The sequence below is a fragment of the Mus musculus genome, chromosome 18 (genome assembly GCF_000001635.26).
Source record: "Mus musculus strain C57BL/6J chromosome 18, GRCm38.p6 C57BL/6J".
NCBI lineage: Eukaryota > Metazoa > Chordata > Mammalia > Rodentia > Muridae > Mus > Mus musculus.
In genome coordinates, this window is record NC_000084.6 from 86,375,906 (window position 1) to 86,402,861 (window position 26,956).

Genomic DNA, 26,956 nt, shown 5'->3' on the forward strand with positions numbered 1-26,956 from the left:
GTAACAGCCAGTTTATTGCTAATGTAAGTAAGGGCAGTTTAATTGAGAACCAGCGGATAATTCCTCAGACAGCTGTCCCTGGTAGAGGTGCTTCAATAGCTCATCTGTTTCTGGATATCTATGATTATTTCATTGATAACATCCATAGCAGTTGGCTAGGAGACTTACCACTCAACCTAGGGGGTTTTCTGTTGATATGACCAATCTATGTTCTTAGTAGTTACAATATTTAGTGAGCTAAAATGGATTTCTCCACTGGCAATAGAAAACATCTTAACAGTGGAAATAAAGCCAAAGTTTCCAAGTACTTGTGCTGTTCCTCCATTTTTCATTCTTTCTAAAGTCCCAAAGTCTCATGACCAAGCTTAGACAGAGGAGGTGGGAAAGTAAACTCTATAATCGTCTTAGGAGGAAGAACAAAGTCATGTTTTAAACTGGAAGTCAGGAAGACAGGAATGAATTCAGATAGAACTGAAACTATTTGCTCACACCATTATACGTTTGTTTAATTCTGTTGCACATGTTTCGATATATGAATCAGTATGAGATGCACTTCTCCTGTCATAGTGCTTTTTACTTTCCTGTGAAATGACTCCTTAAACCCTTAGACCTAGCATCCCTCTTGGATGTGATGCTTATGTAAGGAACACAAGATAAGCAAAACCCACCTTTTAGCTTGTTCTCAGCTTGCATTCAGAGGATGATGTCTTGGAATGTGTCTTAGGAGAGAAACATAGCGTTTTCCTCATTCAGCTTTTTTTCCTGGACTGCAAGCATCACATCCCTGTACGTGTTAGTGTGTGTTGCAGGCCTTCCTTCTTTCTTTGTAAATCTCCATCACTAGAGGGACTGGATGTGAGGAAACAGAAGGGTGATGGATTCTTGTGACTTATGTATAGAGCTCAGCATTATTGCCCCACCCATCTGTCCCATGACTAAATGCTTATACTGTGCCTGTAGATCTTTACTGTAGCCACCCTCCCCTGTCCCTTGACTGAATAATCATGCATTATGTCTATAGTTTTGCACTGTCACTCCATCCTGCTCTTCTTTCAATAGCACTTAGCTTCCCGCTCATCCTCATTCTTCTAGCCCCGGGGCCCATGAGTCAGAGGTGGTGGATTATGTTATAAGTCCACCATAATACCCCAAATCTTTACTGCTGTTGTACAATGTGACTATGGGTAAATGGAGTACTTTTTATCCTTTGAACAGAAGTGAATGTCTGGCTCATGTTATCAGTTGAATATGACAGAACTGATAATAACCCTGCTGTAGATGTATGCTTGCTTAGTGTTTACATATCCTGTTTCCTGTACATCAGAAACCATTACAAAAAGTGTAAATGACCTTAGATTATTGTGTGTTGAGAAGCCATGCCATCAGTAAAACCTGGGAGGATGAGAATAATTGTGGGGTAGTAAAAGCAGACATGAGAGACACATGAGCATGCAGCTCTCCCGCAGCCAATTGCACAAGATGCACCTAAAACAACATTACAGGAAAAGGCTTTACACAACAGAAGATATTGGGTTGGGGACTGAGCTGGAACTGATGGCCTGAGGGACTTTTGGGTGACAACTTTGGGGCCAAAAAGGCAATGTTAAATTACTTCTTTGGTTTTCTGAGCAAACTATGCACTGATGTCTGTAGGAACTACACCAGCTTATACTCTCAAAGGCAGTGTGTGATGTTACCCTTTTTCCATATCCTTACTTGCATTGGTTGTTTGTGTGTTTGATAAAAGCTATTCTTACTGGAGTGAGATGGATTCCTAAAGTAGTTTAACTTTCCATTTCCCTGACATATAAGAGTATTGGAAACCTCCCAATATTTTTGACATTTGAGAACTGCGTATTGAATTAATCAGTTCATTTACAGATTGGGAGCATTTGGGAGAATGGGGATGTTTAATTCTTGCTGCTATTTATATATTCTAGATATGGAACTCCTAATGTATAATCATCATCAACATTTTTCTCCTCCTCTGTAGGTTGTCACTCTGGTGGTTGCTTTCTCTGCCACACAAAAGGTTTTTCATGCACTTCCATTTGCTAATTATTGGAGTTACTTCTTATTCTAGTTCTATCATTGTCTGAAAATTTCTGCCAAGGCTTATATATTGAAGTTAATGGACAGAAGTAGAAATCATTATGTTTACTGAAATTGACTACACTGAGGAAGACAAATAGCACATACCACATTTCCTCTCAAATGCAGGTCTTAAATTTTAGTCCTGGTATAGTTCCTGAAATTACAAAGAGACAATGAGCTATTTAATTGTTTGTTTGTTTGTTTGTTTATAGAGATCTTGGGGAGAGAATTTTGTGATAAGAGAGAGTAACTACAATGGGGAAAGAAAAGAGCCCCTCAGGAAGGTACAGGGAAGGCAGAGTGGTTTGAGGATAAAAAGAAACTATAAGGATGTATGTGACATCTAGATAGATAACTTAGTTGTGGAGAGTTCTTGCCTAGAAAGCACTTCTACCTGAGTTTGGATTCCTAGAATCCACTTAAACCCCAAGACATGCTGATTTAAGCCTTGATATATGGGGAGAGAAGGAGGTAGAGACAGTCAGATTCCTGAAACTCATTATCAACCCATCTAGCCTAATCAATAAGCTTTAGGTTCTGTAAGAGACAAATCAGGACTTAGAGAAGGATGGAAAGGATTCCTCCTGATACTCTACTCAATGAACTCTTCTCCATCCTTCAGATCTGCCACAAGACCCATGCAGTGCTTTTTAGCATAGTATGGCCACCTCAGCTTCTGTCAACCCCAACTTCCAACCTCAGAACAGGACAGGACTAACTAACCCTGAACCTACAGTCACCTCATGTGTCACATCCAAGTTCTCTGCCTAGTCAAGTCTTGAATATCTCACACAAGGATCTAGAAAGGTAAGTCCAACTTATCATCCTGCTGTGGCTTGAATTAGAAAGCCTCCCTCACCAATAGGCTTTTATGTTTGAATACCTGACCCTCAGCATATATAACTGTTTGAGAAGTTTGAGGAAGCATAGCCTTTTTGGAAGAGGTGTGGCCTTGTTGGAGGAAATGTGGCACTTAGATTGACCTTTGAGATTTCAAAAGCCAGTGCCAGGTCTAACCATTCATTTTCTCTGCGCGCTCTCTCTCTCTCTCTCTCTCTCTCTCTCTCTCTCTCTCTCTCTTTCTCTCTCTCTCTCTCTCTCTCTCCTTCTGCCTGCAACTTGCAGATCACATAGTCTTCCAGCTACTATTTCCAGAGACCTGCCTGCCTGCCACCAGAAACCTCTCACTGATGATCATAGACTTACCCGCTGAAAAAGTAAGCAAGTAAGCTAGGCCCTAATTAAATAATTAAATGCTTTCTTTAAAAAGTTGCTTTGGTCATAATGTTTCCTCAATAGTAACTCTAAGAAAGAAATTGTTCTGAGAGTTCTTTGGCCAGTCTGACCATAATGTTGTTCAGAGTACTATGAAAGACTTTGGGATTTACATTAGAAATGTAGTTGAATTGTTTGAGCAGAGATAATGAGGCAACCTAGTATAAGTGTGAAAAATAAATGAGGACTATATAGGCACAGCTTAAGTGGTTTCAAATGAAAGACTATTACTAAGTGCCTTAGTTAACATTCTTTATATATTTTGTCAAAGAATGTAGCTGCTATTTTGTCCTTGTCCAAAAAGTCTCTCAGAGGCTATATTGAATAGTTTTGAACTAGTATCATTTGAAAAGGAAACTTTTCAAGGCAGCTGAGTATGGACTGTGTCATGTGGTTATTGGTGAAAGAACATTTTACTCTAAACAGGGGAGAAAGTATTCAATATGATTTTATGATCTTGAGCAAAAAGGCACCATACTCTCTAATTTACCCAGTTTCATCAATATATACTACTGGAATTAATGACACATATTACCACCAATCCATTAATAATAGGTGATTTCAATACTCTACTTTCTTGAAATAGACAGATCATCTGAACAAAATGTAAGCCCAGGAAAAAATCAGAAATTAAATTACTTAATACATCAAAGCACTTAGTATATATCCTCAGAATATTATACCCAAACAACAAAAAAAGAATATACATTCTAATAAGTAGTACATGGACATTATTCTGAAATGGAGCACATGTTAGGATACAAGTAAAATCTTAACAATTTCAGAAAGACTGAAATAAATCCATGTATCCTATCTGATAATAAATAATGCAATAAAACTTAAAATCAACAGAAAACAAATCTCTTATAAGCACACCGACTAATGGACATTAAATAACTTATTGCTGAATGATGATTTGGTTAGAAAGAACTCAAGAAGTAAAAAAAAATTCTTTTATAATTAAATAAAAATGCAAATATAACACACACTTACACACACACACACATACATACATACATACACACACACACATACATACATACATACATACATACATACATACATACATACATACAAAATCTCCATGATGTAGGACATGAAAGCAGTCCTGCAAGGGAAATTTATAGTTCTAAATGATTACATTAAAAATCAGAAAGAGCACAAATGAATGATTTTATGATTCAATTCAAGAATTTGAAAAACAAAAACAGACCAAATACAAAACCAGTAGACTGCAAGAACTACTAAAAAATCTGAGATCAAATTAATAAAATACAATCAAATAAACTGCAAAAAAAAATCACTGAACCTAAGAGTTGGTTCTGGGAGAAGATAAAGAAGATCAATAGTCATTTGTCCCAACTAACCAAAAATAGGAAAGATAGGGCCCAGATTAACACAATCAGAAATGATCAGGGAAACATTACAATAGACACAAAGACATTTAGAATGTTGTCAAATAACACTTTAAAAATACTCCATTGAGTTGGAAATTCTAAAATGAATGAAGGTTTTCTAGATTCAGCTAAACCAATAAAACTAAATCAAGAAATCAACAAAATAAACAGCCACAAGAAAGGAAGAGATTGATGTTTGGTGTCCTGACATCACTGAAATGATGTTATCCTGAAAGTGGAGATTTGAATTGCCCCCAAAGAATTACTACTAAACAAGTTCACATGTATTTGTCCTATTTACCATATTTTCTCCCCTACCTTTGGGCCCTGGGGTATATGGATAGGTCGGAGCTTTGAGAACCTTTATTAAAGTAGTTTTTGAAAAATCTAAGCCTACACACACACGCACACACACATATACTATATATATATATATATATATATATATATATATAGAGAGAGAGAGAGAGAGAGAGAGATTTACATGTAATAAATCACATAAATAGAATTAAATACAAAACACATAATTATCTTCACGAACTCCTAAAAAGCATTTGACAAAATCCAATATTATGATCAAAGTTTTAGAGAATTCAATATGAGAGGGACTATACCTCAACCTGACAAGGTTAATACTGTAGGTACTTGAAGCACTAGCTGGAAAAATAATGCAAGAGGATGAAGAATGGGCAAGAAGGAGTAAAACTATAGAGGATGCGATAGTATACCTTAGAGACCCCCAAATTTCCACCAGAAATCTAGAAATTATTAAAATTTCCCTTGTGACAAGATGCTGAATTATCTCGTTCTTCATACAACTAAAAAAATCTGAAGTTCGTATAAAATAAACAGACAAAGAAACAAAGTAAAAGACACTGGATAGCTAAAAAACCCTAAGCAGAAGAAATAATGTTGGAGGGATTACCATTAAGGATGTCAAGGTATATCACAGGTCCATAATAATAAGGCTATGGTACTGACTTCAAAACAGATGTATAATCTCATTGAGAAAAATGAAAAAAAAGACCCTACCATGAGTACACATAACTATAGATATTTAATATTTGACAAAGATGACAAAAACATACTCTGGATAAAAGAGAGAATCTTTAACACATGGCACTTGGAAAATGAGATGTCCAGATGCAGTTTGAAATTAGATCTGAATCTATTGTCATTCAAAACAACTAACTCCATGGCTGTATGATATAAATATAGATAGGATATAGATCTACAGACATAGATCTAGATACATAGGTAAATATAAAGACTGAGATAGTGTAGTGGTTTGAAAGAAAATGGCCTCCATAGGCTCACTGGAAATGGCACTATTAGGTGTGGCCTTGTTAGAGATGTGGCCATTTGAGAGGAAGTATGTCACTATGGGTGGGCTTTGAAGTGTCAGATCTCAAGCCAGACCTATGGTGACTTTCTCTTACTGATGTCTGCTGATCCATATGTAGAACTCTCAGCTACTTTCCTAGCACAGTGTCAGCCTGTATGCCACCATGGTTCTTGTCATGGTGATAATGGACTAAACCTATGAACTGAAGTCAACCACAATGAAATGTTTTCCTTTATACAAGTTGCTGTAGCCAGGAGCCTCTTCACAGCAACAGAACTCTACCTAAGACAGTGATAAAATAATAAGTGTGGGGACATAGCTACAAGTATACATATCATCTAGCTACCCAGATCTGCTTATATTTGCTTTCAAATGCTATATAGTTAAAATATGATCATTGTGTCAATGAAAATAGCAATACTATTTCTATACAATAGTCACTTTGTTTAGTGCTTCACATGAAATCAAATAGTTCTGTGCTGACTTACAGAAGAAAACACAGAGGTTAAGACATGTTATGGAATTCTTATGAAATCTTCAGCAATTAACTCTTCAGCAGAAATGAAATATAAGAAAAATATCACTGACTCCAATCTTCTTAATTTCTTACATCACATTTAAGGAATATAAAAATTGTATTAAAGGGCTGATGTTTCTAATGGTTCAGGATGTTCTGTTGTGAGAGGTAAGCGTGTAAGTGTGAATGACTTATACATATAAGTCCGTGTGTGTTGGGGTGTGATCCTTACTCTCTTCCTATGGTGAATCTGAGTGGTGTGTGTGTGTGTGTGTGTGTGTGTGTGTGTGTGTGTGTGTGTGGTTGCGTACAGTAAGAATGGGCAATAACACAAGAAGATCGCCATTTTAGTATGCAATTTCTACTCTCTGTTTCCTTTCACAGTGAATCCTATTGTTTGTATATTAACCTTCATACATATTGATTAATCCAGAATATCTGTAAAGATACTCCAGCAGGCAGCAAGCAAGTGAAAAAGTGTAAGAAATGTTTGCTTATTTTTGAAACCAAGAGAGACTATCTTAAGACCTCATTTTGTCCTCACCCATTGTAAGATTTGGGATTCCATCAGCTAGCCTAAAGTAGAGTGACATAGAAACGGTTGCAACTTTTTTCTGTCGTGATTTTCCTCAGTTTCAATTACATAGGCTTGTAATTAAACTGCAAATAGCTGGCAGGTGAATAATTTTTGATACATTGTAGCTGTATCCAGTGCCCTACATGACCAAAAATGTGTGTCCTGAAAATGTTGATAGAGTTTGGGTGCATGGTGCAGGTTTATAATTCCAGCTCTCTAGAGGTTGAAACAAGACTATCACAAGTTCAAAGATTGAACTCCATAAAAGACCCTGTTTGAAAAGTCGAAGTGTTGAGGAGAGTACAGGTGCATAGATTCAGCACTTTCCCACGATGCACTATACACGGGCTTGGGTTTCCAGAACTAGAAATTAAGTTAAAAAGATAAAATCAAATGTTTGTTAGAAATGTTAAACGGTAGTTAGTACAGATAAGGTGGTAAATATTACAGACATTTACTACATGACTGAGTGTAAATGGGCGTCACTTGACCATCACTTGCTCAAATTACGTGGGCTGTTGGCACTTAGGAAAGAATCAATTGTGAAATAATCTGGATGTTTTTTTTTTTCCTCTGGCTGTTTATGATATTTGCACATGTGTGTACATTGACCAGGTGCGGATAAAAGATATGTTGATCTATCACTCACCATCTTATTCTTTTAAGACATGATCTTTCAGAATCTGGAACTAAGTGTGTGCCCCCTGCCCAACCTTAGCTATCTATATGTCTCTCCCTTTGTCAGTGTTGGACTCACAAGGACATGGGGCCACACTTGGGGTTTTGCATGTGTTTTCAGGGTTGTGCTTTCAGGGTTCTTACAGAATTAGTTATCTTCCTCGCCTCCATCCCCTACATAAGGACTTTCTGAAGGAAGCAGAAGTTATCCATAATTAGACTAATAAAAGGCATGACTCAAAAGCAGAGGCTTATATAACCTTTGGATCAAAGGTTGCTATGCTTTCCAGTTATAAATTAACATTATTTAACTCGGTTCTCTCAGACATTACTTCAGATGTAAGATCATTTCTGACAATTAGATGGGAATAATCAATTCCTCTGACATGAAAAAAATCACATATCCTACTTGATGTACCCTAAGGGGGAAAAAAAAAAACCTATCCTCACTGAGTAAAATATTTAAATCTGTACAACTATACACATATAAAATTTGTGCTTTCTTATCTCTACCTATCTGAAAAACCCTCACTCCCTCAACTGGCCTTGTAAACATGACTGTCAGTGTCTTCCTTGCAATGTGTCAGTTCCTATATTCTGCTCTTTCTTCTAATCCCATTAGCAAGACATCACTTTAAAATCATAAGAGGATTTGGGGAGTCTAAGTAACATAGTGGTAAATTCAAGACACACTTTTAGGTTCCAGAGAAATATATTAACAGCTGTACATCAATTAGAGAACAATTAATTGTTTTAAATGAAACTTCAGCATAGTGCCCTGGTGTCTTTTTTTTTTTTTTTTTTTTTTTTTTTTTTCTGAGACAGGGTTTCTCTGTATAGCCCTGGCTGTCCTGGAACTCACTTTGTAGACCAGGCTGGCCTCGAACTCAGAAATCTGCCTGTCTCTGCCTCCCGAGTGTGCTGGGATCAAAGGCATGCGCCACCACGCCTGGCTTCCCTAGTGTCTTTTTTTTTAATATTTTTTATTATTACGTATTTTCCTCAATTACATTTAGAATGCTATCCCAAAAGTCCCCCATACCCTTCCCCCCCCCCCACTTCCCTACCCACCTATTCCCATTTTTTGGCCCTGGCGTTCCCCTGTACTGGGGCATATAAAGTTTGCGTGTCCAATGGGCCTCTCTTTCCAGTGATGGCCGACTAGGCCATCTTTTGATACATATGTAGCTAGAGTCAAGAGCTCCGGGGTACTGGTTAGTTCATAATGTTGTTGCACCTACAGGTTTGCAGATCTCTTTAGCTCCTTGGATACTTTCTCTAGCTCCTCCATTGGGGGCCCTGTGCTCCATCCAATAGCTGACTGTGAGCATCAACTTAGGTTTGCTAGGCCCCTGCCTAGTCTCACAAGAGACAGCCACATCAGGGCCCTTTCAGCCAACGCTTGCTAGTGTATGCAATGGTGTCACCGTTTGGAGGCTAATTACGGGATGGATCCCTGGATATGGCAGTAAGCAGTATGTATTAATGATCTACAGGATGGCTACTATAACCAATTACATCATTTAGTAATGTGGTTACTTAAAAACTAGGTATAGAGCAGTTTTTTACCTCTGCTTTTCATCTTACAAATGTTACTGAATTAGTCTTAGCACAGTTATTCTTAAATTATATACAGTAGAAAACTAGATGAATAGTCACAGAAATGGGTGAATGGTTTTATTATTAAAGAAAAATCAATGTTTCATTCACCATTTATTTCAGAAGCCCAAACATTTTTTTCTAATCAAAATATACTTCTTGATCTCATTACACCTTATAATGAAGTTTATTTTCTACAAGCAATTATTGGCTTTTAACACTTTATTCACATAATAAGAAACAAGCACTATGTTCTACAGAGTCGTGTTCAGTAAAATTAACTTACAATTAGTTTAATTAATTCAATTAGGATTAAATATATGTTCAGCCATCAAATAATATTTAGATACCTGACTTATCAGCTTTAAGTAGTGTTTTGAGTCACCAATTACATTTTGACAGGAAATTACATTTTGACAGATCCATCTTCAGCTTAACATATATACTATATATTTTTGGTTTCCACATAGTTTTCAAATCTATTTTTACGCTACTATTAGAAATGTGTGTTGTCCTCCTGAACTCTCAGCGGAGAGTATCTGAAACTTGATGGTACAAAGAAAGCCTTGAGCACAGATGCAATCTATTCCCCATCTTATGACATAGCTTCATTGATGTTCCTTTCAATTATATTGATTCCCAGAATGTCCAGTTTTATTTAGTCTGGATTTCTTATTCATTTTAATATTTTATTTATTCTTCCATAATTGTTTACATTTGGGCGATGTATTTTGGTCATATTTACCCCTCACTCCTCAACTTTAACTTACCCAGAAAACATCTCATCTTCCTCCCAAGGTCATGTTCTCCTTTTGTAATCATGGATATGGCTTCAACAAACTTAACCCACTGTATCCAGTGAGTGCTGCTCATATGCCCGTCATATCGGGTCATCTGTGGGACTATGGTGAACCTACTGGCTATGACACTCTCAAACAAACAAACAAACAAAAAACAAAGTAACTCTTCTGAACTCAGTAGCAGTCAACTGCTAATGATTTCACTTGCCCCTTCATGTTGGACTTTTAACCAGCTCAGCTTCTGCAGGTCTTGTGTGGATAGCCACAGCTACTCTGAAGCCATTTTCTAATGTCCAAGCCCTGTCCAGATGACAGTATTACACAATACTTCTCCACATTCTCCAGCTTCTACATTGTTTGAGTCCAAATTTCGATATTTTTGATCTCTGAGCCCTGGGGAAAGAAAGTTGATATAGATGACTCACATACAGCTGATCATTTACCATTGCTTTATTCTGTGAGCAGTGATTCTGTGAACAGTAATGAGCCTCTGCATTAACCACTAACCACTGTAATAGGATGTAGCTCTGACCAAAAGTGGGAGGGGGAATACAAATCTATAGACATAAAAATCACCATGGAGATGGCAGTTTGCCAACATAACCACTTAGAAAAGTAACATCAATAGGTTCTCCCTAGATCCTATAACTTCTACATGCATAGTTGTTTTGATCATCTTCAGAACAGCAGGTATTAAATGTTTTTTTAAAAAAACATTATTTTTTTAGTTACCTTCCAAATATTGCCACCCTTCCCAGTCCCCATTTCAGAATTCTCCACCCCATTCCCCATTTGCCTTTGAGGGGGTGCTCCTCTACTCCCCCACCAATATGCCTTCAGCATCCCCCTTCCCTGGGTCAGCAAGTCTCTATAGGATTAGGTGCATACTTTCCCACTAAGACTAGACAAGGCAGTCTTCTGCCACATATGTGCCAGGGGCATGGACCAGCCCATATATGCTCCTTGGTTGGTGGCTTAGCCTCTGAGAATTCTTAGCTGTGAGTGTGAGGGGTAACATGCCCTTGGTTGGATAGTGAACTGAATAAAAGGAATTGGGATGAACTGACTACCAACATTTATCCCTGTATATTTCCCTTCCTTGCACTGTGACTAGATACCTTACACTGCTGCCACCATGACTTCCTCATCAAGATGGACTGGATCCTTTTATACAGTGTACCAAAATGTGTCCCTAAGGATGAGATTCACTCTCAATGTGAGGGGCTTTATTCTAAGGTATGGTTCTAAATTCAGTAAAGGGAGGAAGGAGAAATCAAGCTAAGTTCCAATAATCATATCTTTGTTTACTGACTAGAGATGCAATGTGACCGGCTGCCACACCATGTAAGTTGATTGTATGTATTCACAGTCTTCTCTTAGGGAAGCTGAATTTTTCCCATAACTAAACAAACAAAAAACAAAAGCAAAAGAAACAACAACAAATCTATAGGCTCTTCCTAGAGAGTTAACATTGTTCAGCAAGTGATCAATCAAGGACTATTGAGAATGAGAGGCTTAGGGACAGGACATGCTCATGAGGATGTGGAGAAAGAGGAACGCTCCTCCATTGCTGGTGGGATTGCAAACTGGTACACTCACTCTAGAAATCAATCTGGCACTTCCTCAGAAAACTGAAAATAGTCCTCCCTGAAGACCCAGGTATACAACTCTTGGCCACATATCCAAAAGATACTCCACCATACAAGGACATGTGTTCCACTATGATCATAGCAACATTACTAATAATAACCAGAAACTAAAAGCAACCCTGATGTCCCTCAACCAAAGAATGGATGCAGAAAATGTGGTTCATTTGCATGAAGACATCAAGAATTTTGCAGACAAATGGATGGAAGTAGAAAATCTCATCCTGAATGCGGTAACTAACCAGGACTCAAAAGGGCATGCATAGCATGTACTCACTGATAAATGGATATAACCATTAAGTACAGAATACCCACGATACAACTCACAGACCATATGTAGTTTAATAAGAAGGAAGGCCCTACTAAGGATGATTCAATCCTAATTAGAAGAGAGAAAAAATAATGAGAGGAGGCAAAGGGAGTGAAGGACCAGGATGGGAGGGGGGAAGAGTCAAAGGGGCAGGATCAGGTATGGGAGAGGCAGCAGAGAAGCCCAGAAGATCAGTAGAATTAATAAAAATATGCAGCATCTGGATGTGGGTGTGGGGGGAACCTCCAGAAAGTCCCAGAGACCTGGGACATGACAGGCTCTCAGGACACAATGCAGATGACCTTAGCCAAAATAGCCAACAGTGGAGAAAGAAGCTCAGAATTCTACATCTTCATCTGAAAGCTGCTAGCAGAATACCGGCTTCCAGACATCTAGGAGTCAGATCTTAAAGCCCATGCCCACCGTGAAACACCTACACCAATTAGGCCACACCTACTCCAACACTGCCACACCTCCAACTAGTGTCACTTCCTGAGTCAAGCATATACAAACTATCACATTCCACTCCCTGGCCCCCATAGGCTTTTCAAACACATGAGCTGATGGGCACCATACAAAAACATATCATAATGCAAACCTCTGAACCTGAACACTTTGTCCAACTTCAAAATTCCCCATAGTCTATAGTTGTCTCAACAATGTTAAAAGTCCAAAATTTAAAGTCTCTTCTGGGATTCATTAATCACTTAACTGTAATCCTCAAAGCAAGACAGGAAACCAGCTGGGCAAACTCTAAACACTGTGTCTCCATAACTGATGTCAAAGCAATCTTCATATCTTCACTCCATTCTCATTTGTGTTGACTGCAACAAACTACTTCTCCTGGGCTGGTCCCACTCCATGTTAGCTTTATTCAGCAGATATTCTACAACTCTGGTATCTCAAACATTTTGGGGCCTCCAAGGCAACTTCAATGTTAATATTTCTTTTTCCAGTGTCTGGGATCCATACATGATCTTCTGAGCTTCTCCAGATGGATGGGGCCACATCTCTGCCCTCTGTAGAACGGTAGGCTCTAGTTGACTCCACTCCACTGCTACTGCTGTTCTTCATGATCATCCTATGGTACTGGCATCTCCAACATACTGGGGTCTTACACTTCAACTAGACTTCACCAATAGCCTCTATAGGCTCTGTTAATGTTGCCAAACCACCTCTTAGCATAACCCTTTAGTCCTGGACCACCAACTCCAACTGAGGCTGCACCTTCACCAATGACCTTCTTTGGCCTCTCACAGTACCAAGCTTCAGCTGTTCTTCATATTTTCAAAACCAGTACCACTTGGGTGATTCTTACTCATTACCAAGTTCAGCTGTACCATGATATACAACCTTGGCTACCTCTGGAACCCAGCTTCTTTGTGCCTTCAGAAAACACTTCGCAGAAGATTTCCCCTCAGTGATGCTAGACTCATTTTAATCACCACTAATTCCTTAGCTTCAGCTAACCAGCATCAATTGTCCCATTAGTCTCTTCTATTCATGCCTCTAAAGTCAGTGTGACATGGCCGAAGCTGCCTAGTCCTGCTGCATGCTGAGGCTGGATCATGATTCCCCTTGTTCTATTATATCATCACCAGCTTCCTGTTTTCCAACTCTTTCACTGCCTAAGCTTGGCTGTCTGGAACTTGCTCTGTAGATTGACCTTGAACTCGAGGCTCTGTTTGCTGAATGCAGGGATTAAAGTTATTGTTTTATTCAGGGTTTCTATTCCTGTACAAACATCATGACCAAAAAACAAGTTGGAGAGGACAGGATTTTTTTCAGCTTACATTTGAAAATTGCTGTTCATCATCAAAGGAAGTCAGGACTGGAACTCAAGCAGGTCAGAAAGCAAGAGCTGATGCAAAGGTCATGGAGAAATGTCACTGGCTTGCTTCCCCTAGCTTGCTCAACTTGCTTTCTTATAGAACCCAGGATTACCAACCCAGGCATAGCACCACCCACGATGAGCCCTCCCTCCCTTGATCACTAATTGAGGAAATGCCTTACAGCTGGATCTTGTGGAGGCATTTCCTCAAGGGAGGTTTCTTTCTCTGTTATAACTGTAGCTTGTGTCAAGTTGACACACAAACCCAGCCAGTACAGGTGTGTACCACCATGCCCAAATTTAAACTTTACCTAGAAGTGAATTTGCTCTGTCTGAGGCTGGCCTTGAGTGAAGAAATCTGCTTAGCTTTGCCACCTGAGACTAAAGGTTTATACTACTATGCTTGAACCTAAACTTAGCTAGGTGGGATCTTGCCCCAATGTTACCACTCCCTTAATTCAATTTAATATCCTTGAACACAGGATCCAGCTCCATTTCACTTCCTGGTGTCCTTTTAATACTGGAACCACATTAATTTTTCTTTTCTAAGCTTGTTATGCTTGTTCAAAATGCACTCCATGAGACTTGCCCAGAGTACAAAGACTCTGGTGAGCTTTTTTGAGATTTCCTTTGTTAATACAATTAATATAAATCACTTTACCTTGGCCTCAGCTAGACTCTCCAGACAAGGGCAAAAAGCAGCCACGTTCTTCACCAAAATACCACAAAAACAGTTTCTAGGCTACATATTGAAATTCGCCACAAAAACCTCTTGGGCCAGGTCTGCACAGTTCAAATCGCTCTTAGCAACAATATCTTCCATATTCCTTCTAGGATAGCCCATTAAGCCCCACTTAAAGCACTCCCCTGCTTTCCAAATCCAAAGTACCCAAATCTGCATTCTTCCAAACAAAAGCATGGTCAGGCCTATCACAGCAATATCTCAGTCCCTGGTACCAACTTCTGTCTTAGATAGAGTTTTACTTCTGTGAACAGATACCATGACCAAGGTAACATTATTAAGGCAACATTTAATTGGGGCTGGCTTACAGCTTCAGAGGTTCAGTCCATTATCATCAAAGCAGTAACATAACAGCATCCAGACATGGTGCAAGAGAAGCTGAGAGTTCTACATCTTCATCTGAAGGCTGCTAGCAGAATACTGGCTTCCAGGCAGCTAGGAGTAGCGTCTTAAAGCCAGGCCCACAATGACACACCTACTCCAACAAGGCAACACCCACTCCAACTAAGCTACACCTACTCCAACAAGGCCACAGCTCCAAATAGTGTCACTTCTTGAGATAAACATATACAAACTATCACACTAACCCACCTTCAAAATTTCTAACCCAGAATTGTTCCTGTCTAAAAGAACTGTAGGGACAAAAATGGGGCAGACACTAAAGGAATGACTGACAAGTGACCAGTCCAACTTGGTATCCATCCCATCTGTAGGTACCAAACCCCGACACTATTACTGATGCCCTGTTGTACTTGTAAACCGGAGCCTAGCATGGCTGTCTGTCCTCTGAGAAGCTCTACCAGCAGCTGACTGAGTCAGATGCAAACACCATTGGACTGAGTTTGGGGAGCCCTATGGAAGAGTTAGGGGAAGGACTGAAGGAACTGAAGGTGAACGCAGCCCCATAGGAAAAAAAACAGTGTCAATTAAGCAAGACCCCTGGGAACTCCAGAGACTAACCATCAAGCAATGAGCATATATATAGCATATGAGGACTGCCTTGTCTTACCTGAGCTGGAGAGGATGTGCCTCATAGTATAGAGACTTGATGCCCCAGTGAAGAGGGATACATGAGGGGAGGGAGGAGAATGAAAGGAAGAGCACTCTCTCAGAGGCGAAGGGGAGGGGGGAATGGGTGAAGAATTCTGGATGTGGGGTAACATCTGTAATACAAACAAATAGAATAATAATAGAAGAAGAAGAAGGAGAAGAAGGAGAAGAAGGAGGAGAAGGAGAAGAAGGAGAAGAAGGAGGAGGAGGAGGAGGAATTAGAGGCAATTTCTAAAGCAAGTGGGATGTGGGAGAAGGCTAAGCATGCAAATATGAGTGTAGAAGGAAAAAGAATGGGATGTTTAATGAAATGGAAGCTCTTGCAGCCTGGGAGGTTCAGTAGAGCAGATTAATAGCCTGTGCATCTGCCTTGACTCAGTCTCAGGGGAGAGACCCTGGGTGTTGCTAAGATCTAGGTGCTTGGGGAGGGGGGCATGTGCAGAAGTGCATACTCACTCCTTTAGTACCTAGGCTGGAGCTAGATGATCAGTCTCAGATACTGCCCACAAGGGCTATAGGTACAGAAAACCAGGCAAGCCAGTATGAGATTTTTGACTTAACAACAAAGGAATGTGTATAGGTTAGGCTCCCCCTCCCGCTTTTCTACTGCCCTTCCCTCTCTTCCTGGGATTTCATCTCTGAATTTCCCAGGATAGACCTTTGTGATGTGAGGCCTGTTGTGTGCCCTTGGTTTCTGATACAAGTACCACCTGATTAGGAGCAGCTGTATGGCCACTCCCCTGACTGGACAAACTGGACAAATAGGAAATAAGAGGGCACTTGGAGTGGGAGTTTAGTATATAATCAGATCTGTTTTTCTGTATTCAATATGTAGTTGAAAATTTTCTAAAACCATTTCAAGAGCTGCCACAGTTTCTTTGAAGAGCTTGTCATTTTGGATCTGTCTACTAATGACCACCTCTTCTTCTGTTTTTATTTTTTTTCAAAAACAATTTTTATTAGATATTTTCTTCATTTACATTTCAAATGCTTTCCCAAAAGTCCCCTATACCCTTCTCCTGCCCTGCTCCCCAACCCACCCACTCCTGCTTCCTGGCCCTGGCATTCCCCTGTACTGGGGCATATAATCTTCGAAAGACCAAGGACCTCTCCTCCCAGTGATGGCTGACTAGACTATCCTCTGCTACATATGCCCTAGAGACAAGAGATCTGGGGGTACTGGTTAGTTCATATTGTTGTTCCACCTAGAAGCTCACAGTCATCTATTGGCTGGAGCACAGGGCCCCCAATGGAGGAGCTAGAGAAAGTATCCAAGGAGCTGAAGGGGTCTGCAACCACGTCTTCTTAAGAATTCCTGTGATCAGCTATTCTCTCAACTACCACCACTGGCCAGAAGCCCACCCTGTACCCCGCAGGTGACCCAGTTTCCAGGAAGCCTTTCTCACAGGCAGTCTTTGTCACACACTTCACTTCTCCAATGTCTCTTATTTCTGCTGGCTCTAATCTGCTCTCCCCAACCCCATTCCCAAATCCATGTGGGCACAAGAATCACATGTGGGTCACATGACTTCCGTAGGACATTCTGTGGGGGCCTTATGCAAGTAGTTGTGTGCAGAGACTCACCAGCTCAGCAGCAGCCACAGACACAGCTTTCCAGCTTTCCCGTTTTTTTCAGGCTCATAGCTCCTCTTACAGGCCTGACTTCAAAAGAAATTGGCTTGCTGGAGAAGAAATAGTACTCTCTCCTGTGATTCATAATCTCTCTCTCTCTCTCTCTCTCTCTCTCTCTCTCTCTCTCTCTCTCCCCCTCTTTCCTTCTTCCTCTTCCTCTATGCCAAATTCTCTCACTCTCTTTTCTCCTTACCTAGTCTATAAGGGCTGTTATGTTCCTTTACTCCACCATTCAAGACTTGCAGTCCTGAATATCCAGGAACTAGACGCTTGAATTTCAGTGTTGATCCCCTCGTAGACTAGAGTCACCCATTCTGCACCATGCGTGCCTCATGCCACCCTCTCCAGCTCCAATATGGGAACCGGTGGACCTCATCACCTGCCTTCAATGCACTCAGCAGACACCCTCACACCCACGTGGACCTATTCAGCAGCAGCAGCAGGTAGCTGCTGTGAGACTGTAGCTTTGGTTTTGGATTCTCTCTCTCTCTCTCTCTCTCTCTCTCTCTCTCTCTCTCTCTCTCTCTCTCTCTCTCTCCTTTTTCAGGCCCCGGTTCTTAGGTTATTAGGCTTCTCTGAGAGGACTCCTTAGCATCCTCATTTAGCTGTCTCTCTTTATGGTTCTTCACACCGTCATTCCCATACTACTATTGAGATCCCCCGCTGAGCGCGGTCAGTCTGAGCTGTAGTGCTGCAGGTGCCAGAGGGTCGTTCATCCCCACAGCTTGCATGGCTGTTGTCAGCACAGACCGGGCAGCAGCGACCTAGGAACCAGCGCGCCAGCCATCCTAGTGCTTCTGGAAAGGGGTTGGAGGAGGTGCTGTACTGACAGGGGAAGGAGGACTCCCAGATGCTGCCTTCTCCAGCCCCCTCCCCGCCCCCCTCACCAACTCCACGGCGCTGCCTCTTCGTGTTTACTGTGATTTCGCATTCACCTATCCGTAATTTTCCGAATTGGGGGCTCTTCCTGCTGTTTTCCAGCAACTCCTTTCTCCTGTGAGTTTCACCCGCCCAGCGCGCGAGCGTTTGGATGTATTAGGGTGGGGTGATCTGTGTTTGCTTTTAGACGATTTTGAGTATTTTTCCGACAGAAAAGCACATTTTAAGGGACTGCGTATTTACAGTAGCAGTTTGGGGTGATTCTCCAGCGAATCTCCTCTAGTGATTAAACGTGAAACTTTTACCGCTGCTTTCCTTTTTCTTCCAGCGCCCGGGCTTTCGCTCTTAGACCAGCTGGCTAGAGGGTGAAGTATTTATTCACCCTTTAGAAGAGAGGGGACTCGAAAGCTCCAGTTGGAGGGACGGAAGACAGTCATTTCTAACCTTTAAAAAGTGAAAACCCCAACTCAAAGGGGCATTTTTTTTTTTTTTTTTTTTGCATGATGGCCCCTCCCTCTTCCACGCCTTTCACCCTCCACTGAGATGCAGTGGGGAATTCGCTAAGCTCCTCTAGCCCCTTCTGCTGGAGCTGGCTGAGTGAAAGAGCCCAGCCTGGTCCTCACCCCCTCCCCATCCCCCACGAACCAAGCCGCTGTGATGTCCTTGCTGTCGCCGCCGCCCCATTCCGCCGCGCACCAGCCCTGGGGGCACCGGCTGTGCTCAGCTGCCCAGTCTCACCCAGGCTTCAGGCTTCCTGGAGGGTCATGCAACCTATAGCTATGATTAAGACTCTCACTTGGTAACTCTGCCATATTCCTTATCTTTCCCCCCCTTCCCTCCCCTCCCCCTTTAACCACCCCCGTGTTCCCCTCCACCACCCTTGAGCCCTCCCCCGCCCCCAGACGCCCACCCTTAGACTCCTTTTCCTGCAAGATCGCAGAGGTGGCGCGCAGCCCGACGAGCCGATGACGGACCCCTGCCTCCCGCCTTCAATGCCTCAGCAGAAGACCCCCAAAGGCTGGAGAGAGGAGGGCTGCGGCTGGACATCCTCCGGGCGACGCTGCTCGGACCTGGTGCTAGTGGTGGATGAGACTGGCGACTGAACAAGTCCCTGCCTCTGACTTCGCTGTCGTCTGCCCAGTCGTTGCCGTCGATCCGGACCGGTCCCCACCTTGCGCCTTCTGCCTCTCACACCAGATCGGGTCCCGGCTTCGGGCGCCCCGGGGCTCGCCCCGCGCCTGCCGCCGCCCGCGCGCCGACTGCCCGCCGCGTCCTCCTGACAGCTGCGGCGGCGGTGATGCAGAGGAGGAGGGCGCTGCCGGCGGCGGTGCTCATGGTGGCGGTCGGCGCCCGGGTGTAATGCGAGCGTCATGGTGGAGATGCTGGCTTCGCGGCGGTGAGAGAGCAAAGGAGGGCGAGAGTCAGCCAAGGGCGGAAGACAAACCAGTTCCGATGCTTTCTTTCCTCTGTCGCTTTCCCCCACTCTATTTTACCCGTGGTTTGCATATTTAAAATCTCTGGACTCAATCCTCTCCCTACCACCGAAGTCTCCCCGCTTCTAAATGGAATTAGTGGAGATCGGAGCCTCTGGTGTAACGCACAGACATGATCTATGGACGCAGTTTGTTTCACAGTGAGTACCTCTCCAGAGTGCCAGTCAGTTCCCGGGGTGCTGCCACTTCTCCTCTTGGACCCATGCGCCAGGAAAAGCCCTACCAACCACTCCAGCCAGACCCCGCAGTCCCTTGGAGTCTGGGGCAGATGTAAACTTTCCTTTCGGTACTGCAGCATCATACAGCCTGGCGGGGGCGGCGCACAGAGTGGCGCTGGACCTCAGAGTTGGTCAGGGAAAACCATTTCTTCTTAGGCAGGATCTCTGGGTGGTCCAGAGGAGCATATAGTTAAAAAGTGGACACGTGCAGAAAATGCTGGTGCCCAGAGAGGACGCAGGTGGAAGGAGGGAGGCAGCAGGGTTGATCTTTGCTGGGAAAGAAGAACTAATCCTCCTTTGTGGGGTTAGGGGAGTTCAAGGGCCCACCTTTCATCCCCCAGGTAAGCTAATGTATACCTGAACCCAGGCGCTTCAGGAGGCATGCAGCCACTGCCCTCTAAAGCTCTAATTCTGTTTGGGAGTGTGGTAAAGCCCAGGGGTGAGGTGGGAGGAGTGGAGGCAAATGGTTCACAAGTCAGTAAAGAAAATATCAGAAAACGTGTGGTGAGGATCTCACACTGGGAAGCAAGGTCTGTGCCACTGTCAGTTAAGAGATTCACGTAATCCACCAGTTCAACACTGTACAGGTCCAATGTGTGATTCCATCAAAAGAGGAAAAGCAGGGTAAGAAGGCCAAATGTGTACACTGCCAAGTCTCTGTGTGCCTGTGATGGGGGAGGGGGGTGTAGAATGACAACATGTTAAGAGTTAGGAACGATCTATCTACACACACACACACACACACACACACACACACACACACACATACACACACACACCACATCTTTGATTCTTAAGGGTAGATGGATGGCCTGGACAAAGTATAAAGTGGTGCAATTTATAATTCCATAAAACTTAATGTCAGGACTCAGATAATATTTTTCTTTTTCTGAGAATAATCTTTAGGCATCAATACTTCAGCTCCTGTCATGTTCTTTAGATGACTGAATTATACCCGCAATTTCTTTTCCCGAAGTTAGTTTTAAGTGGAAATGGGCAAAGGAAGGTCTTTTATGTAATTGGTCAAAATAAATAATAAAAATGAAACAGACAAAATGTCAGACAAAATGTTAGTTATTTGTGGGAATAGACGTTTGAACAGTTTTCTAGTTCCAGGTTCTCTAGACATTTTTTTTTTTTTTTGAGTGAAGCAGGAATAGGTAAACAGAAGTTTAGGTTGCTGTGGCACTGCAGATTTACTGTCCAGTGGCAGACCAGTGTCTCTGACCCTGCACTGACTCCGTGGGTGCTTCTAGAAATCCCTGTTCTGAAAAGTGTTGTCTGCTTCCGGGTGGTAGTCAATTTAGAATCACAGTGAAAGTTAGAAATTATGGCTTCTACAGCTGGAGAATGTCACAAGCAGGGCTAGTTGGTAGATTTTTGGAAGGAGCAAAAGCTGAACTAACTAACACAAAGGAGCTAATCCCTTCCTGTAGTTCTGTTTCCATGCCAGCACCAATCCACTTAGCTCTGTTTTCTCTTGCTTTCCCATCCTATCTGTCCTAGGCTTTGCAGAACTGTTTATGCTCTAATATCTAAGCTTATTGGCAATGTGTTAGGGTAGATCATGGAGATTTGGCTCTTCAGTTCCTTCCTCCATCTACTAGTGGCCTCCATTACCTCTGAAGACACTGACAAAGCTCTTAGGAAAGAACCCTTTACTAAGAAGAGATCTCAAAACCTCTTTGCAGTCTATAACTTTTGCAAAGCACAACATTGTCTCAAGCCTTGAAGTGTTGGGGTATTGACCACTCTACATAGGAAGCACTTCCTTATTGGGAGTCCTAAGTTTTCCTCTGTACACTTTGAATTAGATTTCCTAAGTTTTGAGTCACCTTTGTAGGATTAGCAATGAGAACACTATTCTATTTCGGTATTAACATATCTTTAAATTGTCTTATAATTTTATAATATTTGGTCATTTTTTTGGTGTGAATTCTAAATTTCTAACTATTATTTTCTGTTTCAGTTATAGCAAGTTTAATCATCCTCCATTCTTCTGGAGCAACCAAGAAAGGAACAGGTGTGTTTCTTTGGAAAAGTTCTAATGGAGATGTTTAATTATTTTGTTTTTCCCATTTCACCATGCCCATTATATTTCCAGAATACCTGAGTATCTTATAGTATATATAATTGACTGGTTTTGAGTAAAAGACCGTTTCAAACTTAATTTACTAATGGATATTATGAGACTATTTTGTCTATTTAGGTATTATACAATATTGCATGATGGCTCTTTTTAAATTTTTGTTTTGTTCTACAGAAAAACAAATCACCCCAGAAACACAGAAGTCAGTGCAGTGTGGAACGTGGACAAAGCATGCAGAGGGAGGTGTCTTTACGTCTCCCAATTATCCCAGCAAATATCCCCCAGACCGAGAGTGTGTCTACATCATAGAAGGTAAGAGTAGAAGAAGTGCCCAAGCCTGTGGGACAAGCCAAAGCCTGGCCTTCTCCAGGCTTGTGAGAGTCCCCAAGTGTGTGATGTGTACAGAGACATTACAAAACTGATTTGGGAGATGCTTAACACAAATATTTTGCAAGGAACAAATAGTTATAAATCTAGACTCAGGGTCATTACTGAAATTATTAGAAATTGGTTATGAGTACACAAAGAGCTAGCAAATGAAACAAGTCTACAACTTAAAAAGTTCCTTTGCAGTACTCTAAAACAATAGAAGTATTTCGTACTTGACAGACTTTGTCAATTTATGACATTTTGAGAAACTAGTATTTTACTAGTTTAACAATAATTACAATAATCAATTTGTTTCTAATGTTTTCTTCAATGTGAACAAGCAAGGCAGACCATGTGGATGGCAAAGGTGTGTCTGTAATGATATTTTCTAAAGTTTTATAGCTTTTTGTTACTTGGAAGTGACATGATACCATTTTTCAAGTCAGCCAGGGTCCTAACACAGGAAGTTTTCATCTGTTCCACAACCTAAACGACAAAAAGTACTCAAAGGAAGATTCTTCCTTCTGAATATTTTGCATTTCTTCTAAGCTTGAGCCATCTATCTGTCAAATACAGGGGAAACTTTAAAATATGTGATCATGTGTCCCAGTGAGAAAAGCTAAGTGCTGAGTGTTATTTTGAGATAACCTAGAACTCGGTATCATCCATAATGTGTATAATGAATATATTACCATCAGAATAAGTGATGGTAATGAGAAAATTGTGACTGCTTTAGTGCCTACTCATAAGCCAGGGTCACAAACACATAGCAGATCTTTCAAAAATATCTCTGGATTATGTTACTCTGATTTTAAGAGGTTCTATTTAAAAATGATTTTTTATTCTTATTTTCATACATAAGTCAGGAGTCTTCCTCTTTTTCTTGTATTGTCCAAAGTAGAGATTGTTTTTAAATCAAAGATAACCCAAAACTATATAAACTTTGATGTTGATAGGACAAAAACAAAACAATTAAAATATACAACTGGAAGTTTCGATTGCTAGAAAATGAAAACATTGGCTGAAGCCCGCTGTTATTTTTTAATCAAGTTCATGTTACATATTTATTAATTATATAAATTAAAATAACATGAACTTTTGAAGAACTTACTGTATTCCAAAACATTTCCTCATAGTAAGATAACCTAGTGTTATGAATTAGGAAATAGAAGCAAAGACAGATTAAATTTCTGACTGAAATTCTAAATATTTGTATTTGAAAGAGCAAACTTTAAAAATGCTAGACTATTAAGGAGGAGAGTCAGAGCGAGTTATCATCTAATAGATTAATTAACACGGATATGAAGTGTTGCCTGCTAGCTGTGTTTTCTCATGTATTACTTTGGTGCCTTAACAAGTACTGCCAGCCTTGAGTGTAATGCACTCACATAGTCTCACTTATTCTTGTGTTTATATCAAGGACAAAATAAACTGAGGAAAGAAGCAGAACATCTGCTATTAGTGAGCCCTTCCATCAACAAACACTTCACAACTTGCTACAATCACTGCATGCAGCTTATAAGATACTAGAATTATGGTCCTGGGAAGTGTGAGGAAATGGGGGGGGGCTTCAAGATTCATATAGGATAGCTGGATCAAGAAGATAAAGATAGACCTGTGGTGTTACTCTTCATTGTTTGTGGGTAACAGGTGGTAGTCTTAACACCATGTACTAAATTGCAGAGAGGTGGTAAGGTGGGGATACCCTAGGACTCCTCCAAGGGTAAAGAGAGGACCAGGCAAGAGGGAGATGATCCTGAAAAGATCTGTATTCTAGGGCCAAGTCTTTGGAGACATTCATACAGTAATTGCAGGCAATGGAGTACCACTGAAAGAATTCAGAGCACAAATGAGGTGTGTCTTCAGTGGAAGAGTAACTGAAGGAAAGCAAAACCAACCAAGAGGCTATAGCAAATGGCCAAATAAAAGAGAATAAAACTGAACTACAGATATTGGCAGGGGTGACAGAGCAAAGGGAGGAAATGACACGAATTTGGATAACTGAAATGCAAATGATTGAGTGGGAGAGGAGAGAACAGGGTTTAAAAGATGATAAAAGTGCTCAATTTTTCCACTTACATGAGTGTCTTTTGGAGTGAAAAAATTTGTGGATTTTTATCCAATTCTATCTTGATTCCTCAAATTTATAGGATATAAATACAGAGATTTTCTGTGATGATTTCATATGGATAAAAATACCGGAAGGGGATATTTAGAACACTAATATTTGAATGTATTAGAAATACAGATGCCTGGAGCTTCCCCTAGACTGCCTTCTCTTTTGGAGATAGATGCTCAGGCACCATCTGATTATGAAATCTCCCATTGGTTTTTAACACAACCCAGTGCACTGGCATCCCATGAATAAAGAGAGGTTGGGGGATATGTTTCTGGAAAGAAAAAAAAACGTGTTGGGAATGGACAGAATAGGGGGACCCAAAGGCTCCCAGAAGGAGTCTCCAATGAGGAGGGAAATCATGTAGGGATATCATTGAGGAGGTGTGGGTGAGATTCAAGAATCAGTCAGTTTCCAAGTGACAGTTGTTACAACAAGAAAAATCTAGGCAAACACGCATATGTGTTTATCGTATGAAGCAATTAAGAGTCTGCTTGTGACTTTATCAAGAGTACAATGGTTAACACAGTGAGAGAGGGAACCATCTCCCAGTCAGTAGAGGACTGAGAGGAAACAGTACTTGGAGATGGGAGATTCAGGAGATGTCGTAAGCAGGAACTTTTTTTTTTTAAGAGGAAAATTTCACATACTTCTCTAGAAGGAACTGTTTGATAAGTAGAAAAACAGGTAAATTGAAAATTAGAAAGAAAGACAGCCTCTTGTGAGGCTATGCCAGTGCCTGGCAAACACAGAAGTGGATGCTCACACTTATCTATTGGATGGAACACAGAGCCCCCAATGGAGGAGCTAGAGAAGGTACCCAAGGAGCTGAAGGGGTCTGCATCACTATAGGTAGAACAACAATATGCACTAACCAGTACCCCCAGAGCTCGTGTCTCTAGCTGTATATGTAGCAGAAGATGGCCTAGTCGGCCATCATTGGGAAGAGAGGACCCTTGGTCTTGCAAACTTTATATGCCCCAGTACAGGGGAACACCAGGGCCAAGAAGTGGGAGTGGGTGGGTAAGGGAGCAGGGCTGAGGGAGGGTATAGGGGACTTTTGGGATAGCATTTGAAATGTAAATGAAGAAAATATCTAATAAAAAAATGAAAAAAATGACAGGAAAAAAAAAAGAAAGACAACATTTTTTTAAAATTGTTGACATAATGTGAAATGCCTGAGAAGGGAGTGTCAATGAAGGCCTGTCTAAGAGGAGTTTGTGGGTATATCTCTGAGGGATTTTCATAATTGGCTCTTCATTATAAAAGGAAAGAGCCAGTGTGTTCTATTATTGTTCTCTGCTCTTGTGGATACAATCTAACTAGTCATTTCAGGTTCCTTCTACCTGGATGTTCTCTCATAATGAGGGCTCTAACTTGGAATTATGAGTTTAATAAACAATTTCCCATTCCAGTTGCTTTTGCCAGAATATTTTATAATAGGACCAAGAAAGAAAGCTAAGAAGGATTAATAAATAGCTAGGTTGCTGAAAATAAGAGAAAGTGTGTTTTAAAAACTCATGTACACTTTCAATCATGGAAAGCGAGATCCTTTTGTGGACTTCAAATGGTGTTAGCACTCCCTCAGATTAGGAAGGTCCAGTTGCATATATAGCAAGTGAGTGTGCATGGGCACAGCATCCCAAGAGTCTCAGAAAGATGGGTGGAAATCTAAAGGAACTTTAGTGTCAGTTGCACATCACGTAGGGGCAATGGAGTTAAGGAGGCTGTGATTCTACAGAGTTGACGTAGAAGAAAAAGTGAGTTTATAGAGCTGGAACCTGGCAGATTCAGTTCACGGATACTGTCACCACTCACTTGTTCATCGATGAGAACAACTCTGTGTAGCCTGTTTACTTTTACAAAAGTTATTTGGTGTTGCCTAAAATTTAGCTCATGGAATTTTCTTAAATGAGCTTATGCATGGTTAATTTCAGCATGCAGGGTGAAAGGGAAATTAATTATCCATGAATAACAGGATACTCAAGAGCTGTATTAGGGTATGCTGCTACACAAGGCCTGAGTGGTCTGTTTATCCGTGCTGGATAGAGTGTAAGCCATGATGAAAATGAAAATAAACACATTTTGTGCTAATGATGGCAATTCCCTGGTTGAGAATACAGGGAGAAGATCCAGCTTATGTTGGTAGATGGCATGTTGAATGCTGAGTAAGTTAGCACAAGACAGTAATCTCGGTTTTCTTTTCCTTAGGCTAATCTAAAAGAAATTCCTGATAGGCTGAAGTAGTTTATTTCCTTAAAATCTTCTTCTGACTTATGAAAGAGCAGATATACAAGCA

The 26,956-nt window shown here is 41.1% G+C and overlaps 1 protein-coding gene across 13 annotated transcripts in view; it reads left to right on the forward strand.

Annotated features, from left to right (window-relative positions):
- Positions 1–18,909: 18,909 nt before the first annotated feature.
- Positions 18,910–26,956, forward strand: part of Neto1 (neuropilin (NRP) and tolloid (TLL)-like 1) — a 111,907-nt gene continuing 103,860 nt past the window's right edge. For 3 of the 13 annotated variants that reach the window (XR_003952521.1, XM_017317909.2, XM_011247081.3), the window contains exons 1-3: positions 19,003–20,005; positions 22,053–22,106; positions 22,347–22,484. Coding sequence is in view for 6 of the 13 variants with exons in the window: in XM_017317909.2 (XP_017173398.1) it covers positions 19,978–20,005; positions 22,053–22,106; positions 22,347–22,484 (220 nt within the window). In the remaining 7 variants the exon portion in view is untranslated. Of the gene's footprint in view, positions 20,006–22,052; positions 22,107–22,342; positions 22,485–26,956 lie in introns of those variants that run through there. The other 10 variants (XR_386371.4, XM_006526481.4, XM_006526482.4 and 7 more) reach the window with 6 other exon arrangements.